At 36.5% G+C, this 12,824-nt stretch overlaps 6 protein-coding genes across 8 annotated transcripts in view; 2 read left to right on the top strand and 4 right to left on the bottom strand.

Moving 5' to 3' along the window:
- Positions 1 to 12,390, bottom strand: part of LOC108738536 (importin-11) — a 25,221-nt gene extending 12,831 nt beyond the window's left edge. The window contains exons 1-9 of the mRNA XM_025978188.1: positions 12,275 to 12,390; positions 11,971 to 12,135; positions 11,817 to 11,917; positions 11,510 to 11,763; positions 11,180 to 11,446; positions 10,653 to 11,113; positions 10,417 to 10,599; positions 10,014 to 10,346; positions 9,826 to 9,953 (exon numbers count right to left, since the gene is read on the bottom strand). Of these exons, the coding sequence (XP_025833973.1) occupies positions 9,826 to 9,953; positions 10,014 to 10,346; positions 10,417 to 10,599; positions 10,653 to 11,113; positions 11,180 to 11,446; positions 11,510 to 11,763; positions 11,817 to 11,917; positions 11,971 to 12,108 (1,865 nt within the window). The 5' untranslated portion in view covers positions 12,109 to 12,135; positions 12,275 to 12,390. The remainder of the gene's footprint in view (positions 1 to 9,825; positions 9,954 to 10,013; positions 10,347 to 10,416; positions 10,600 to 10,652; positions 11,114 to 11,179; positions 11,447 to 11,509; positions 11,764 to 11,816; positions 11,918 to 11,970; positions 12,136 to 12,274) is intronic.
- LOC112905560 (oligoribonuclease, mitochondrial) lies at positions 23 to 336 on the top strand. Its single transcript, XM_025978192.1, has 2 exons — positions 23 to 102; positions 163 to 336. The coding sequence occupies exons 1-2, from the start codon at positions 28 to 30 to the stop codon at positions 328 to 330; spliced, it is 243 nt and encodes an 80-aa protein (XP_025833977.1). The 5' UTR covers positions 23 to 27; the 3' UTR covers positions 331 to 336.
- Positions 1,939 to 4,463, top strand: LOC112903961 (T-complex protein 1 subunit theta-like). Its single transcript, XM_025978239.1, has 7 exons — positions 1,939 to 2,020; positions 2,082 to 2,209; positions 2,262 to 2,431; positions 2,504 to 2,564; positions 2,663 to 3,583; positions 3,660 to 4,094; positions 4,153 to 4,463. Exons 1-7 carry the CDS (start codon positions 1,939 to 1,941, stop codon positions 4,366 to 4,368), a joined length of 2,013 nt encoding a protein of 670 aa, XP_025834024.1. The 3' UTR covers positions 4,369 to 4,463.
- Positions 4,515 to 8,053, bottom strand: LOC108738539 (protein ovarian tumor locus-like). 2 transcript variants are annotated; one of them, XM_018471999.2, is made up of 8 exons: positions 7,849 to 8,053; positions 7,429 to 7,591; positions 7,179 to 7,366; positions 6,970 to 7,124; positions 6,566 to 6,913; positions 5,965 to 6,383; positions 5,680 to 5,899; positions 4,515 to 5,618 (listed from the first exon to the last, which is right to left on the bottom strand). In XM_018471999.2, the coding sequence occupies exons 2-8, from the start codon at positions 7,555 to 7,557 to the stop codon at positions 5,062 to 5,064; spliced, it is 2,016 nt and encodes a 671-aa protein (XP_018327501.1). In that variant the 5' UTR covers positions 7,558 to 7,591; positions 7,849 to 8,053; the 3' UTR covers positions 4,515 to 5,061. The 2 variants fall into 2 exon arrangements, with proteins under 2 accessions (XP_018327501.1, XP_018327502.1); XM_018472000.2 differs by having other exon boundaries at positions 5,992 to 6,383; positions 7,849 to 8,050.
- Positions 8,186 to 12,824, bottom strand: part of LOC108738541 (thymosin beta) — a 26,257-nt gene continuing 21,618 nt past the window's right edge. Inside the window, exons 5-8 of one of the 2 annotated variants that reach the window (XM_025978190.1) lie at positions 9,585 to 9,649; positions 9,060 to 9,173; positions 8,772 to 8,885; positions 8,186 to 8,607 (exon numbers count right to left, since the gene is read on the bottom strand). In XM_025978190.1, the coding sequence (XP_025833975.1) occupies positions 8,468 to 8,607; positions 8,772 to 8,885; positions 9,060 to 9,173; positions 9,585 to 9,649 (433 nt within the window). In that variant the 3' untranslated portion in view covers positions 8,186 to 8,467. The remainder of the gene's footprint in view (positions 8,608 to 8,771; positions 8,886 to 9,059; positions 9,174 to 9,584; positions 9,650 to 12,824) is intronic. The other variant, XM_025978191.1, reaches the window with a different exon arrangement.
- LOC112905567 (protein ovarian tumor locus-like) overlaps positions 12,800 to 12,824 on the bottom strand; it is a 6,367-nt gene continuing 6,342 nt past the window's right edge. The window contains exon 9 of the mRNA XM_025978210.1: positions 12,800 to 12,807. Within this exon, the coding sequence (XP_025833995.1) occupies positions 12,800 to 12,807 (8 nt within the window). The remainder of the gene's footprint in view (positions 12,808 to 12,824) is intronic.

The following is a 12,824-nucleotide window of genomic DNA, read 5'->3' on the forward strand; positions in this document are numbered from 1 at the left end:
TGAAATAAACAATAACATGTTTCTAAAATGCCTAAAATGAATTCTTCAAATTTCGTACCATTAGATTTAGAAGTTAACAGAATTGTGTGGATTGATATGGAGGTACAGTATTTACTTTAAATCAATATAATATTTATATTAACTTGCTAAAATATAATTAAGATGACTGGGCTTGATATCGAAAGGGACAAAATTATGGAAGTGGCTTGTTTAATCACAGACTCTGATCTCAATATAGTAGCAGAGAGTCCTGAAATTATTGTGGGACAACCAGAGAAAATATTAGAAACTATGACACCATGGTGTATCAAACAACATGGAAAAGTATGAAAATAAATATATACTTTGAAATGTTATCAAAGATTTTTCTATTATGTTTTCAGAGCTCCAAGGTTTCCCTCTACCTATCTCAAATTATTTATAATTAAGACACGTAGAATTTATCTTTAAATCGGTACAAGGGAAAAATTCTTTTAAATGAGTCATCTTATGCACTTCAAACAAGATTGCGTTACTTATTTAAATTTATTGCGTCGCTCGGATCAATTAATTAGGATTTCTTGGCACAATTACCAATGATTGTCTTATATATATATGTGTGTGTGTGTGTGTGTATTTGTGCCTTTAAACGTTTCGTATGGCCTTGCAGTCATGTCTGTAACAGAAGATACACTTCCTATGCCTTTTTCATTGGACTAATTAAAACATGTGGAACATGACTCAAATTAAAACAACTTAACTCAAGCAACAACTTAACTACTAAGTGTTATTTAATGAAATAGATACGTTGTAATGTACTTAAATGTAAAAGAGCGTCTTTCCTTTTTTGTAATCAATTATTTTTGCTTTTAACGAATTAATTAAAATGCGTTGTTTCGAAAGTGAAACTTGTTACATATTACAATGTCCATTAAAAGTATTGTAATAATTGTACTTTTGGGATCTTTAATATAGGAAAAACATCAGAAAAAATGACTGAACTAAATGTTTTAAGCATAGCAGTTTGAAAAGAAGTAATACAAAATATAATAATTATGGTACAGAATTTATGGAAGGAAGTGTTACTTCTTGTTTTTGTGGTAATTAATTGTGTCTCCAAAAAAATTACAACAGTAGAAGATGACGGCTACTATTTAGACTCTTTAAACGAAGTTTCTTACAATTTGGGGTAAGTATTATTTTCGTGTAAAAATTACCAGAAAAGTTTTATGACTTTGTCTTTTAGTCCTGATACCCTAACATGTCCATCTAACAATGTTATAACAACAAGATATAAATGTGAAGTAAAAGGAAAATGGGTGGATTGTACTAGAAAACATTGCTGTAAAGACTACATATTTGTTGCAGGGAGGTATGTAAACGAAAATTACATTTATCAATTATTTACTGATCTGAATATTGAACCTTTAAGTTGTATTTATAAAAACGAAGACCCGTGTTCCCTAAAACCTTGTGAACAACGTTGTACTGTATTTTTTCAAAGAGTCATTTGCACCTGTTATGAAGGCTATAAATTCAGCCCAGAAAATCAAAAAAAAGGAATCAAACCAACATGTATTGGTAAGCATCAGAAAAAACCTCATAATACATATATTTATTAGAAAAACACATTTTAGACATTAACGAATGTCAAGATGGCAATTCTAACGACTGCGAACAAGACTGTATTAATGAAAAAGGGGGCTACAGGTGCGCCTGCAGGGAAGGATATGTCTTAAGGGAGGACAACAAAACGTGCACCGTAAATCCTCAGTCAAACGGTGTAGAAATGGAAATGGCTGCTCATAGGGACAGATGCTATGCAAGTTGTGACACCGTTAGCCAATTACATGAAAAATACCGAAATTTACAAGAAAAGGTGTGTAAACAATGTTAAAAAAAATATTTGTTCTGATAGAAAAATAATTTCAGGTGTCAGGATTAAGTACAGCGGTAAAAATGTCCAGTTTTGCCTCAGGTCCACCGGGTCCAACCGGTCCTCCAGGACCCCCTGGACCACAAGGACCTCGGGGATTTCCTGGTAAATTAAATAGATCACTTTTTTGACACGACCAATACTTGTTATTTTAACGTAATTTCAGGCCCTGAAGGAGCCTCATCTTCGACGCTAATGCAAAATCAACAAGGATTTGGTTACTCGGAATTAGATGCTTTCGTCCCACTATCGGGGGACGATTCAGCCTTTTGCAGATGCAAAAGGGGGATGCAAGTAAGCATTAGATTAATTTACAGAAAGCTTTAATAGACAGAGTTATATTTAGGGTGAACCTGGACCACCTGGAGCAAGAGGACCCAAAGGGGAACAAGGAGATCGTGGTCCTAGAGGGCCTAAAGGAGAACGAGGAAACATAGATTTTGTTCTACTTCTTCTAGCAGAGCTGAGACATGATTTAGTCCACTTACAAAACAAGGTTTACATCAACGGAGAAAAGTAAATATTACTTAATTAATAATTAGATGATGATTAGTACATTTGCAACACTTTTAAGACCACCCAAATTTGATTANCTCTTCACGTTCCTAAAGCGCCGGGCTTTGCCTCAATGTTAAAGGAAGGAGCTAGGGTATGTATTACTGTTTATATTATTGTTTTATGAAGCATGTGGCTTTAAAGAAAGATGTTAGTTGTGGGCGTTATTTTGATGTACATGCATTATTTTAGTACTTTTCTGGATTAGAAGAAGCTGTTTATCGAAATATCAATGCCTGTAAGGAATTTGCACAGTCTGTGAGGACAGCCTATGGCCCCAATGGCATGAATAAGATGGTTATCAATCACATTGAGAAGCAGTTTGTTACCAGTGATGCTGCCACTATTATAAGAGAGCTGGATATTGAACATCCTGCAGCTAAACTAATGATTTTAGCCAGTGAAATGCAAGATTCAGAGGTAGGAGACGGTACAAACTTTGTAATTATACTTGCTGGAGCCCTGTTGGAAAGTGCTGAAGAGCTTCTCAGATTGGGAATAACTCCTACTGAAGTTGCAGAAGGATATGAAAAGGCCCTGGACAAATGTCTTGAGATCCTACCCAAACTTGTATGTTACGAAATTAAAGATTATCGTAATGTCGAAGAGGTAAAGAAAGGCATTATAACAGCAATTCAGTCAAAGCAATATAGAAATGAACAGATCCTTGCTGATTTGGTAACCAAAGCATGTGTTTCAATCCTACCAGAACAGACCACCTTCAATGTTGACAATGTCAGGGTTTGTAAAATATTAGGATCAACCCTAAGGAATTCAGAAGTCGTTCAAGGAATGGTTTTCAAGCGTCAGGTTGAGGGCGACGTCACCCAAGTAAAAGATGCCAAAGTGGCAATCTACAGCTGCCCAGTTGACGTCATGCAAACTGAGACAAAGGGTACAGTTCTTATTAAAACAGCAGCTGAACTGGTCAACTTCAGTCGTGGGGAAGAAAATCTGCTTGAGAAGCAAATCAAAGACATTGCCGACACTGGGGCAAAAGTTATTGTGTCTGGAGGCAAGTTTGGAGACATGGCCCTTCATTATGTCAACAAGTATGGAATGATGGCTGTTCGATTGAACTCTAAATTCGATTTGAGAAGATTAAGCAAAGCCGTAAGTGCTCAAGAGCCTTTCACGCCACACTTTTATACTGTGTATTAAATAATTAATTGGATTATGTCCTGTTTAGGTAAATGGTACCGTTCTGCCGAAGTTGTCACCCCCAACTGCGGAAGAGCTCGGTTTTTGCGACGTCGTAGCCGTAGAAGAGATGGGAGACACACCCCTGGTCGTATTTAAATTGGAACATAAGGACTCTCGCATCTCCACTGTAGTCATACGAGGGGCCACAGACAACTACATGGACGATATCGAAAGGGCCGTAGACGATGGCGTCAACACTTTCAAAGGCATCGCAAGAGACGGACGTTTCGTACCAGGTGCAGGGGCTACAGAAATGGAACTTGCAGTTCAGCTCGCCAAATACGCCGACACATTCTCAGGTTTGGAGCAGTACGCTGTCAGGAAGTTTGCCCACGCGCTGGAGAGCTTCTCGAAGATCCTTGCCGACAATAGCGGACTACATTCGTCAGTTGTCGCTGACAAACTCCTGGAGGCTCACAGGGTAAGTTGTTGCTTCAATTACGTTAAGTGTTCGGTTGTACGTTTTGATTTTTCTAAAGGAGGGAAAGAAGAATTATGGGGTCGATATAGAGTCTCAATCTTCAGTTTGTGATGCACTAGAAAGGGGTATTCTAGATCTTTACGTGGGCAAGATGTGGGGCTTGAAATATGCCGCGGGAGCAGCTGCCACAATCTTGAGAGTCGACCAAATAATTATGGCCAAGAGGGCCGGAGGACCGAAAGCGAGACAAGGGCCTCAAGACGAAGACGATTAGAAAGTTATTATTTGTAGCTTGTTTTCCACTTTCGCATTTTTTCGTAATATTCTTACCAACATTATTATTATAATTATTAATTCGCCATTAATTACTTAATGATTTTTTTTTATGTAGAACCAATGATGAAAACAAAATAAACCAGATTTGCAAAAATAACGTTTATCAACTTATAAAAAAGGAACACAATTTTTACATTAGTTATTATTATTAACTAAAGCAGTCTTTACGTTATAAAGGAACTTTTTTTGTTAGTCTTAAAATCGACGTCAAGGCACAGAGACCACAATATCTAAATACATTATTTCATTCTTTTTTAAAGTAATATCACGATTTGTACATACATTGACTTAAAGCAACATACGATACAATTATATTTAACACATTAATAAACTATAATGAGATCCTTTGGATTTTAAACACTTAACGGATACGTGTGGGGGGATGTACCACGACTAAAAAGGTCGTCGAGGGACACCCCTTTGTAACTAATATTCAACTGCCTTTAATAATAACGTTAGACTCATTGCACGAACAGTTTTGTACAGTAAAACTGAAAAAACGAACAGTAATTGATATGAGATCAAAAAAGTGAGATCGAAAAACGAAAACATAACCTCAAACCCTCTAAATAACGAAAAATAAACTGAATTCTTTGTTTCTTGGTAAAATAATAAAATTTTACGTCAGCGTTTATTTGGCGACCGCTTGTGGGGCAGACGAGACGGGCGTGGGGAATACAAACCCTTGAGAATTAACATTCGAGGGGTACCACGCAGGCTGGGGAGTACGAGGGGTTGGAAAGACGAAAGAAGCGGGGCTCATATACTGCACATCGGCCGGGGGTGTGTATACGGACATGGGGGACATCGGGATCACTAAATCGGCCACTTTGGGTTGCACAGTGGGCGTCGGAGGGGGCGGGGGGATGTAATAAATAGGCGTACCTGGATGGGGGGACGGAGGGTACATTACAGGGTAGTAATCCACTTGGGGGGTGGTCGGGGTCATGGGAGCTGTAACGATTGCCCTCTCGCAAGGGCTTGCGGGGTTTGTGTAGGCGGGGGAGTGATGGTGATGATAATAATAGTACTTGGGGGGTGTGGAGTAGCTGTCTGGTATTGTTTGCACCTCTTCGGGATTCTCGCAGGGAATGTAATTGATGTCGGAGGGCATCACTTCCGGAGTCGGCCAAGGGCTGTAGCTCTCCACCGGGTAATTGTAATAATACTGGATGTTCTGGGGAGGTTCTGAAAGAAACGTACAACGCATTAGTTACACGACGGTACGATTTTTCTTCGATTTTATTACCTGGATACGTGAAAACGGGAACGACAGGTTTATAACTGTAAGGATGGGGACTCTGGGGATTGTTGGGAGACTGCGGCCACATGGTAGGATCGGAGGCGTAAGCGATGGGCCCCCATTCGTTCATCCATTGCACTTCAGGTTCCTGTTGCACCGGCGTATGTTCCATTTGACTAGGAGGACTAGCGTCGACAACGAGAGTTTCTTTCTCGTCTTTCATTTGCTAAAAAAAAAGAAAAAGAAACAATTCACAAGCACGTAAAGAATACTTAGGAAGGGTGTTCATACCAAAGGACACCCTTCGTAAGCGCTCACATTGACTTCTCCGACGTTTTCGGACGTGTTACTGACGGCTACGCCCGACTGCGTGCTGCTCTCGCTCAAAGACTTGTTGCGTTTCTTTTCCTTGCGCTTTTTCGCGTTCCTGTACTCCTTGCTGGGCAACTGCAAGGGGGTAGGGTACGTGATGAGATTTCTCGAGAAACGATAGGGCAAAGGCCACGGTTTCGCGTCGTCTTCTGCCCTCAAATCTGTGTATAAAACCGTACGAAATTCGGCCAAGCTCGTCACGTATACCACGCATTTGTCTTCGTTTTTTATGTGCTCCTGGATGTAGCACGACAAGTCCTGGCCGTTCAGACGAAGTATGCAACGAGTCCCTAGTATCAACTTGTTATCTCCATTGTACCATTCGCCTAAACGTAACTCTGCACAAAATAATACAAGTTGTTTTAACAATCCAAACAAAACAATATCGTATTTTGTTTTAACTTTGTTTCTACAACAACGATTATAAAAAAAAAACAATAACCTTTATTCATTCGTTTCAATTGTCTTAAACAAATGATTAATTGTTTAAGTGTTTTATTTTTATGAGAAACAAACGCACCTCTACGCACTTCGATCCACGTATCGTATTCTATGTTTCTGTAAATAGTGGGATCCAATGCCTTTGCCACTTTGAATGGGAATGGGGCCAAGAGCAGGTCTAATGGGCCCCTGCCACCCTTCTCCTCGTCATTTTCATCGATATCACGATCTCTTTTAAGTTCATTCGGTCCCTCATTGTCCGAATGGCACCTGCCTTGTAATTTGGTCTGTTTGCCATCTTCACTTGAATATTCTGAGTTGTTTAACGCAAGTGCAAATGCGTTTTTATCGTAAAGCATCGAATTGACTATGGCAGAAACGTTTTCGATTTTGAATACGTTCTCGTACAAAATACTGTATACTATAGCTGTAAAAGTAATTTTTTTTTATTACAAAGATATGCCATGAGTATCGAGTACGTACACTGACAGAAACCAGCTGTCATAATGTATTCTCTCTTATAGACAACGTCGTAATGGTCTTCGTTAGTTTTACAAAGCAACAACGTCCCTGAATATCTATTGTTAGTAACGTCCTGAACTCTCAAACGTATACCATCAAAGACTAGCACTTCACGTCTAAAATAATGCAAAATGAAACGACTGTTAAACGTAAATTGTGTATTTGCATACTTGTAAAGCTTGCTAATAATTTGGATCTCAATGTTATCACAAACAACCATGTGTATCTTGAGTTTTTGGAGGTGGTCGTACCATTCCATTTCATTCTTAACTAAGTCAGCAAATTTGTCGAAATTGTCTTTGGCATATTCTATACACTCTTTCCGTATTCTTTCGTGATACATTTGCGAGAAATACAACTGAAATTAATTGTGTTGTTATCAGAGGTGTACCGGATAAATGTTAATGGGTGTATTTTTACTTGTTCAGACACTGCTCGAAATAAGCATGTTTCATCATAAGCTATGTTTTTTCTATAGTAGCCTAAAGTATCGAGCCAATTATCCACAGCGCCTGGATTTTTCCCTTTTTTTCCAAATTTAAAGGACATCTTTTTGGTACGGTTCAGGTAATCGAAACAGGGGCTGAAAAGTTTGTTGAAATGACCATATTACCATTTAATGTTTCAGCAAGACAAGTTTAATAGATAAACAAACGAATTACTATCTTTAGCGTTTGTTTCTTTAATCAAATGACAAATAAATGTTAACTTGCTTCATTTTTCATACAGAGTTTGCAAAGTTACAGGTACCTTAGAGATTAAACAAATGAAATAAACAATAACTACAGTTGAAGTACCACTTATTAAATAACAAAAGAAAGTAAAAGACGATTTTCTTACCTTTCTATTTACATTTAAATCAAAACGCACGTGGATCTTAACATAACGTTTGAAAAGTTTTTTTTATTCGTGTGTTGATGTTTGAGCATGCGTTGTTTATTTCGGACGTTCTCAAACAGTGGTTCTATGATCAGCGGTCCTCATTTCTCATTTACTTTTATTTGAACGAGCCATTATTTTTTTTACAATCCAATTATAATTTTTATTATCAACTTATGAAAAATTTTACGTGTAGCAGCAAAATTATTCAAGTTTAATGTACTTACTGTCGTTTTCGTGTTTAAATATGAACATACAGGACGATCTTAACAAATTAACAAGTAATAATGAAACAAAATTTAATTATTTATATCTTTTTACTGAAAAGCACCATAGTTATGCAACTTAAGATATTACACAATGATTTGCATTCACTATACATAAAATAAGTACAAATAACGCGTGAGCATACCTTTGCAGTATTTGTAGTTCTTATAATAAATGCAGATAAAAAATAAATTCATATAAATCGCGCGTTGCTTGCTTTTTTGTAAACTTTTATAATTACATTTATCAAAATTCGTATAAAAGTATCAAATTAATAATACAAGTAGGATGATAGTGGCGGTCGGTCGCCATTTTATGCGCTCTTTTCCTTGTCAATTGTTTCCTTCGTGGGTAACGAGTTCTTTTCTAAAGTTTCGGCGTGTTTTAACTTAGTGGAGTCGAAATTTTCAATTCCAGAGAGCAATTGTTTTTGGCCTTTTTCCAGTTGAATAACTGAAAGTTAGAAACAGTTGATATCAAGAAACAAATTGTTTCTTTTTTTTTATGATAGAATACGTTAAGTTAGACGTGTACTTCTTCAAGCAATGGCAAAGGCAAAAAAAGTGCATTTCTACATGCGAATAAGTAACAAACTATATGCAAATGCAACACTTTACCTTCTGAACCTGGAAGCACGACTTTTTCGGTTGTAGTCGTGTGTTTCATGGTAGTTTTATCAAAATGTTCAACTCCATCTAGCAACCTTTGATGAGTCTTTTCTTGCTGCACAACTAATTGAAAACAACACATTAAACAAGCGATGACAACAGTTTGTTTGACCATAATGAGAACAAATGAATTGGTATTATATCACTTTCAAAAGTTTTAATTTCAACTATTATAACACGTACTATATTTTTAAGGAGAAATTAGGGACCTGGGTGACCAAACAAACCGTTACCTACCTTCTGAATTTGGAAGGACAATTTTTTCGGTGGTTGTGGCGTGTCTCATTGACGATTTGTCGAAATGTTCAACTCCGGTTATTAAATTCTGATGATTTTTTTCCTGTTGGACGGCTACAGTGTAAAAAAACATGCATTTAAAGCGAGGCCAGAATCAGTGCCATTTATAAAATAAATGACTGACAGTTTTATTAAGCACAATTGTTACTAATTTGGCCAATAAAGTTTCGTCCAAATGGGGAATCTCGTCATTATCTAATTTTAGAACTTGAATTGCGACGATTGCAGAAACAATCGTTTCATAACTTTTTCTACATTCAGTTTAATACAATAAAAGATGACAAATAAGTGCAAACATAAGTGTATAATATTTCTTGAGGGCTTAAGCAGCCTAAGCTTAATAAAAACTATGCACGGTGCGACATTAAAGACAAATGCACACGTATCTACACAAACATTTAAAGCAGAGATGCATTTGTTTATTTTTTGCATTCACGAAAACAAAAGAAGTTTCTTTCGACTTACCTTCTTTATCAGGCAATGGATTTTTCTCCTGGGTTTCCGTGTGTTTCAATTTGTTATGATCGAATTTTNTTTTATATCTTAATTTGGTAATAAAATTATTTTATGATGAGAAAAACGACGGTTTTTACCTTGTTTTGTGTCGGTGCCCAGTTGAATGATTGGTAACAAGAAGGGGTTGAGTTCGGCACTGGCGGGTCCCAGGGCTTTGACTAGTTGCACAAGAGTGGACACAATGGCGCATCTGAGCATGTTATGCTCCTCCGATTCCTTCCAGAGCAGAGGCAGATAATGTATGAGAGCTTCAGTGTGAGGTTGAATTGTCTGACCCACCCTTTCTACCACAAGGGTCATCACGTTCAAAACGTGCATCTAATAAATTTAAAATTTACAATTACTACATAATCCCAAAAAAAAATTAATAATCATTACTTTAGTCTCGCATTCTGTGGTTTCTTTCAAGAGACTAAATAGAAGATTGAACGTAGTGTCTAAATAGGGTCTAAACTGCTCAGCGTTGAATTCAAAGTCGTCTACGCCATGCCTGAGGGTAGTTGAGGTGGTCAATCTGACTGCCATGTCCTCATCGGAGCCCAAGAGGTTTATAATACACTCGTAAAGAAGTGGTCGCAAATCTGTAGAGAGCTTAATCCCAGTCCAATTGCCAATTAAGCGTGACACTCTTCGTCGAATTATGCGATAATTAGGGTCTTTTACTTTCAACTCTTGGACTAAGGTGTTCGTGAACCATTGGTCAAAATCGATCTATAAATTGATCACTTTTATGGATCGTAAAAAGCAAATCTACTTGCAATGGATGCACAACGAATATTACCTCATCATAAAGATCATAAGCTCCCAATCCGACTGCATTATAAACAGCGTCTTTTTTTAAAATTCCCGAAAGATCGTGAACATCCACTACAGTTGCTGTCTCCTTTATCATCTCCACCATCACGGGGGCCAAAGTGTCCCGGTATTCATGAAATAAGGTCACGAAAACCGTCTCAACACAAGGCTATCAAAAAAATTGTTTAGACTTCAAAAAATGATTCAAGAATTAATATTTACCCTTAAACTGTATTTCCAGCTTTCTCCTACTTCATCATTGGCAAAGGTTTCGGGATCAGCGTCCCACAACTCCAAATCATCCCTTTTTAAAAGCATGTAATGCGAAACAATTTTGCGACAAATATCGGTAAGAATTTCAGGTTGAAAGAAAGAAACTTTTATTTGGTTCGCCTCTTGGGCAATATCTTTCGTTAATTCCGGTATTTTTGCTAATTTGTATTCAGAACATAAGAGAATACCTTTTATCAAGTTTAGACACTGAATGATAAATCGTTCATACGTGTACTGAGTTCCTTCAGTAGTAAACAGATAAAAAACTGTAAACTCTAATGTGGGACGAATAAAACTAACAAAAGATATGGGATGCATGTCCAATACGCTCAGAAGGACTTTAGTTAGATGGATTATGAATTTTTCACATAGTTCAAGCACATATATACCTTTCCCCCTTAATTGCTTCCCTGTAATTAAGTTGTTAATTGATGTCTGTAGTGAATCTTGGCTCTATAATTAATTTTTAAACTTACTACACTCTAATGCAGTTTTAGCTCTTTCAAAAATCATCTTCAAAAAGCAAAGACAATCCTGTTTTTCATGCAACTTGTGAAAACCAAATACTGTTAGTTTTCTTAATATTCTAAGATTAAGCAGAGCCTTTTCTAAGTTTTCTGTTACAATTTCGGTTGCTGCGTCATGATTAATGCTAGTGACAAATGCTTCTGTAAAAGTATTCCATAAATTCAAAATAAATGCAAAAATGCTTGCACTAAGTTCCTGAAAAAGTCTACGGTCTCCTGCAAAGAGAAACTCACATTCAAACAGTGAACAAAACCATAATTATACTTTTAATTTGTCACCTGCTAAACGCTTGGAAGAAAGGGCTTTAACTACATGATACAATATTAGTAAAGCACGGTGCTGTATTAAAGGATCATTATTTTCTATAGCTTGTATAAGTGTAGGTATCAACTCTGGCCATTCCCTTGGACAATCAAACCTGGCAATTTTTGAAATCAAAACCCCCAACTGTATGGCAATTTGATTCACTGGTTCTGCAAAGGTAGTTACTAAGCCCTGTCTCAATGATCTTTTTTCCTCCTCAGAAATTTCACTGAAAAAAGGTGCTCAATTACATAATATTTCATAAAGACTACTGACACTTACTTTGGAGCATTTTTACGCCAGTATTTGTCAACACCACTCTTCAGGTATAACACTGCTACAAGCCTAACATTAACATCCACAGAATGGTTGGTAACTATTTGCTGCAAATAAATATTGATCAAGTTTAAGATTTAGCAAATAATTTAAGGTATACCAGTAGGACTGAATAAAAGCCAGGTTGTATTTCCCATTCACTTAGTTTTGCCTCTGCTGGCTTCAGAATTTCTGAATTTTGACTTGATGCTCGTTGTAGAACATCCAGTACCATTGCTTGTGTAGACGCAAGATCCATGATTATATTTAATCATGACACTCTGACCTACCATCAAGAATATGTTAATTATGAAAATACACCAGTCATTAGCATAAGCAACAAAAACAGAACTATATTTTATGTAAAACTTGGACAAGAAGAAATATGAACTATAACAAATGTGAACAAGTACACCTCACTTTACCTAACGAACTTTATTTTTAGTTAATCAGAAACGTTTAGTTTTAAATAAGTTTGCAATTTTTTACAGAATAGCACATTTTAGAGCACATATCCTTAAAAACAACCACAACCGACAAAGCGAATTAGAGAGGTTATGATTAATACATAGGATCTGTGGGATCTGTCTGTTTTAATCTACGATACTTAATGTTCTCTATGAACTAATCTATGATTATAACCTATATAATATAACGTTATTTATTTTAATGTGTTTTAAGGTAATGTATTATTTAATAAAAAATTGTATATTGTTATTTTCAACATTTGCTTCTTCCAGATAATGAGTACAAAATTTTTTAAAAATGTAAAAATGTTTACAGTCCTTAAAGGTATTAATAAGAGAAAGGCTCCCTTACCAGTAGCAAATGTTTCTAAAATGCCTAAAATGAATTCTTCAAATTTCGTACCATTAGATTTAGAAGTTAACAGAATTGTGTGGATTGATATGGAGGTACAGTATTTACTTTAAATCAATATAATATTTATATTAACTTGCTAAAATATAATTAAGA

Source organism: Agrilus planipennis, unplaced genomic scaffold (assembly GCF_000699045.2).
Source record: "Agrilus planipennis isolate EAB-ADULT unplaced genomic scaffold, Apla_2.0 scaffold154, whole genome shotgun sequence".
Classification (NCBI taxonomy): domain Eukaryota; kingdom Metazoa; phylum Arthropoda; class Insecta; order Coleoptera; family Buprestidae; genus Agrilus; species Agrilus planipennis.